At 39.1% G+C, this 4540-nt stretch overlaps 2 protein-coding genes across 3 annotated transcripts in view; both read left to right on the top strand.

Moving 5' to 3' along the window:
* Positions 1 to 724: 724 nt before the first annotated feature.
* Positions 725 to 1956, top strand: LOC100635355 (leucine-rich repeat-containing protein 51-like). Its single transcript, XM_011405719.2, has 4 exons — positions 725 to 883; positions 952 to 995; positions 1243 to 1431; positions 1534 to 1956. Exons 1-4 carry the CDS (start codon positions 754 to 756, stop codon positions 1831 to 1833), a joined length of 663 nt encoding a protein of 220 aa, XP_011404021.1. The 5' UTR covers positions 725 to 753; the 3' UTR covers positions 1834 to 1956.
* Positions 1957 to 1998: 42 nt separating this feature from the next.
* LOC105312801 (uncharacterized) overlaps positions 1999 to 4540 on the top strand; it is a 17001-nt gene continuing 14459 nt past the window's right edge. The window contains exons 1-6 of one of the 2 annotated variants that reach the window (XM_019996617.1): positions 1999 to 2100; positions 2156 to 2683; positions 2733 to 2908; positions 3106 to 3294; positions 3369 to 3525; positions 3657 to 4181. In XM_019996617.1, coding sequence (XP_019852176.1) covers positions 2088 to 2100; positions 2156 to 2683; positions 2733 to 2908; positions 3106 to 3294; positions 3369 to 3525; positions 3657 to 4181 — 1588 coding nt within the window. In that variant the 5' untranslated portion in view covers positions 1999 to 2087. Of the gene's footprint in view, positions 2101 to 2155; positions 2684 to 2732; positions 2909 to 3105; positions 3295 to 3368; positions 3526 to 3656; positions 4536 to 4540 lie in introns of both variants that reach the window. The other variant, XM_019996616.1, reaches the window with a different exon arrangement.

Genomic DNA, 4540 nt, shown 5'->3' with positions numbered 1-4540 from the left:
GGATTAAGAGCTATGGGTGGGTCAGCTCTTCTATTGAGATCTGCTCCATTGATGTAAGCTCTGAAAAACCCTAATCCAGATATATAGAGGGTTGCCTTACTCACTGGCTTATTGTCAGTGGAGACTTCCTTCACGTAAGTTGGTGCAGTAGTCATTTTTGGAGGTGCTATCCATTTTGCGTTGCTCCAATCTTCATCTGTCAGTGTGACTGCCATAAAGTGCCCAATCTCTTTACTGGTAACTGAAGCACCTTTGCTATCCCACCATGTTACCTTCCAGAGGTATACGTCACCTCCAACAAGCGGTGGTCCATCATACCTGATCTCTTGTTCTCCTTCTTTTCCTGCCTCAGGTCGACCCTCCCAAATAATATTAGAGAAGTCAGCCTTTTTGCTCACAATCACTTTAAATCCAGTCTGGACCTCTCCCCTCTCACTGTGAGATATACTCCATGATAAGAGAGGGTTAGGATTCTCAGTTGCAAAGTGATGTCTGTTTCCAAGACTTTTCATCTCTTTGTCTCCCAGTCCAACCAAGTTCCTCTCACATTGGAGGTTAAATGGAGGCAGTGGACCAGCATTAGCATAGACTTGTGCTGCTAAAAGAGAAAGTAAAAGGATAGACATAATGTTGCTCATTTTTTGCATGCTTGCAGCTAGCTTGCTTTGCAAAAGGTCAGCCACACCTTTAGAATGCGTGGGTGGCTCAAATAAGGCGTGGTCTTGTATTGTTGCTATAGCGACGGGTAACAAGATGGCTGCCGCTGTAGCCAAAAGACGAAAAGAGCAAAGCGAGACGAAAGAGCCAACCTCTCTCCTTGACTCACACAAAGAGATCATTTATCCACTGGACTATTCGTTTAAGGCAGTATCAGTTTTCTCTGGTAAGATAATGCAGGTTGTAAAGGAGTTTTTTCAACTTTTTTCACTTGTTTGTTGGTGTTGCTTTTAGATATACTGAAGGAGAAGTCAAGATCAAGAGACAGCAAAGCAGTGGCAAGTACCAATCATTAATTTTGTATCAGTTTTTATCCAATCCTCCTCTCTTGAATCTAATTCTGTGTCAATCACAACATCAATAAGAGCCTTGAGAAACTAAGAAGTTTTAGTCCTGTAAAAGTCCCAGTGTTTTCATTATTTGAGCATGAATCAACATATTGCATACTTCTACATGTATCTTTATATTTCAGTGCCCTCTCTTTATCATTCCAGGTCGTAACATTATCTTTATTCTTTACTATAGTATGATTTAGCAGATGATGATGAAGCCAGTCCACTGGAGGCAGTTAAAGCTACTGCTTTGAGAGTTAATAATAACATGCTGGCCAGTTGGGAAGGATTTATTGAAACACTGGATCAAATGATAATTGAACCACATCAACACTTACAATGGCTTGATCTGTCATTCAATGACTTAAAAACAATCGATGAGGTATAAAAATTATTGATCCTGTGGGAAATCCTGCAATGGATTGTGTGTCACTAAATTTTTAGTTTTTCACTACTGTTTCATCCACTTTCTTCTTTTCTACAGGCACTCCTCCAACTCCCAAACTTAACAATGATATATCTACATGGTAATAACATTAAAAGACTTAAAGAGGTGGATAAACTTGTAGCACTAACAAGACTTAAATCTCTAAGTCTTCATGGGAACCCAATAGAATCAGTTTCCGGCTACAGGCAGTACATTGTGACTCACATACCACAGCTGCAGACTGTGGACTTCAGTGGAGTGACTAAAGCTGACAGGAAGGTCTCTGATGTCTGGGTGAAGATGATGATTGGGAAGGACTCAAAGGAAACAAAGAAACCAAAAATGACAATGGAATAGCAAATTAGAAATAACATTAGACTATAGATCCACATGTATGCATGTACAGTACTTAAGTGTAGTAATTATTATTGTTTTCCTGAATATATTTTTGTTTAGATAATCATAATGTTTTTGCTCTCCAAAAATTAATAATAAGCTCCACCCAATTTGGTATGTCACATGATCCAGACAAGTGAAGTAGCCACTGCTGTGCAGTGCAGTGCAGTGTGCCCTGGGCTCACGGGCTCAGTCGGCTGTGCGTAGCAGTGGCTATGACATCTACAAGTAAGTCCTATTGTTACTATTCCAGTATTATGTACTGTCAATCATTGATATATAGATCAACTGAAGGGAAGAGCCTTTCACTGCACTGTATCAGTAGGTGATTCACTGTATGTGTGGGGTGGTGCTCAGGACGGTTTACCTGGAGTACATGATAGTGTAGAGAAGAGAAGGATCACTAGTAATATACGGCACTTTACTCCTTCAACTGGTCAATGGATCACTAGAGGTACTACTGGTACTCCTCCATTAGGAGTGAGAGCATACTGCTGTACTGCAATAAATGATCAATTGTATTATTTCGGGGGCTATTGTGGCCATGGTGACTGCTATCACAACAGTATTACACAACTGGATACCGTTAGTCTTCAATGGAGAGAATTAGAACCAACTGATGCAACTAGACGAGTTATGAGGAGAGGTGGTGGTGGAATGATATCATTTGAACATGATGGAGTACACCATTTACTAATGATAGGAGGAATGGGATCTAAACCAGCTGTACAACTACCTCATTATAAATATATTGAGTTATCTGATGGAAACTGGCGTACTAATGAGCACTCAATGTATAATCAATCATCAAGTAAGATTTTATATTACTGTTTGAAATTATGTTGATAATAATAATTTAGGAAAATGGAATAATCCTTCAATCATTGGTCAGTGTATACCACCTGCTAGTAGCTTCGTCATTGAAATGATTAACAACACTAGAGCTGTTCTGTTTGGTGGAGTAGAGACTGATGATGATGCTAAGGATACTAGAACTAACAATATTTATATATTAGAGATATCAATCAGCACTGTGGTATGTTAAATTATGTGTACTGAATGTATGCACACACACATGCACACACACACACACACACACACACACACACACACACACACACACACACACACACACACACACACACACACACACACACACACACACACACACACACACACACACACACACACACACACACGTCATTTTTAATGGGTGTGGTTATTTTATTTTAGTTTTGGCAGTATATAAAGAAACCTGAAGCAATAGACCAATGGCCTGTGGGTAGATGGTTTCATGCTGGTGCTATTATTATAACTGGATCAGACTGTCCTATGCTAGTGATAAGTGGTGGGTTGGATAAGAATGCTGATACATTACATGATTGTTGGATCTTCAACATCACTCAATATTCCTGGATAAAGGTATGTTAGATATTATTAATAATTGATCTGTACAGTGAGATACATGTAAATTATTAATTTATTTCTATTAACAGTTAGCTGTACCTCACTCTGTTAATAAGAGAAGGTCTCATTCTCTCTCAGTGTTCATTATGAGTCCTCATTGTGTCTGGATGATAACTGCTGGAGGAAGCGTTGATAAGAGATTGACATTAGTCACTAATCCTAACATTGTTATGCTAACTGAACTAGGTCAGTGTATTAGCCACACCCACTAATGAATACTATTAATTACCTAATTATAAGTTGTTTCCTTTGACGAACTTTATGTTGCATTAGATCCACACCCTCTAATTAAAATTATTATTAATATTGTATTTTAGTTACTACTAACAGTAAAGGAGAGTGGACAGTAAGTGATACATTAGATACCAATGGTATGAATTATGAAGAATACAAGAAGAAGTATCAGCAGCAATTACAGACAAGAAGAAGAATATGGTTGGAGGAGTACCAGAAACCAAGAAAAGGAGATACAGCCAATATTGAGCAAACCGTACAAGCTCTTATGAAGAGTCTTGAAGAGAAGAAGAGAGAAGCACAAGTTTATCATCAACAATTGGAGCAGAAGGAAAGAGAAGAAGCAGAGAAAGATCAAGAAATAAGAAGATATCGTTATCAGCTACAAGAGAAGGATAGGGAGCTACGTCAGTCTCAAGAGGCAGTTCGTAGGTACCAGCAACAAGCACTTACTGATGATCACTGGGTTATTAATAAAGATGAGGTGACTTTGACAGAGGAGGAGTTAGGAAGAGGATCTTATGGTGTCGTTACAGTTGGTATCTTTAGAGGTTTAAGAGTAGCTGTCAAGTCACTTCATACTCTCATTATCTCAAATTACAATCGAGGTCTCTTCTCCAGGGAAATGAGTATAGCATCACGAGTACGTCATCCTAACCTGGTCCAGTTTATTGGTGCAACTAAAGTGGGTAAACCTCTCATCTTGACTGAGCTGATGAGGACTAGTCTTTATAAAAGGCTTCAGGAGACTGAGTTAAGCACTCAACAGATTGTGAGTATTGCTCAAGATGTAGCTTTAGGCCTCAACTACCTTCACCTGTTTAAGCCTCAGCCTATTATTCACAGAGATGTGAGCAGTCCTAACGTATTATTAAAGCCTTGCACTGGAGCTGCTGGTTATGAAGCTAAAGTAGGAGATTATGGTACAGCTAAATTGCAACAAGGCACTAGTACTGGTAGTGGTACT

This window comes from Amphimedon queenslandica, unplaced genomic scaffold (assembly GCF_000090795.2).
Source record: "Amphimedon queenslandica unplaced genomic scaffold, v1.1 AMPQUscaffold_13403, whole genome shotgun sequence".
NCBI classification, from domain to species: Eukaryota; Metazoa; Porifera; class Demospongiae; order Haplosclerida; family Niphatidae; genus Amphimedon; species Amphimedon queenslandica.
Note: the sequence above shows the minus strand (reverse complement) of the source record. Positions and strands in the feature narration are given on the sequence as shown.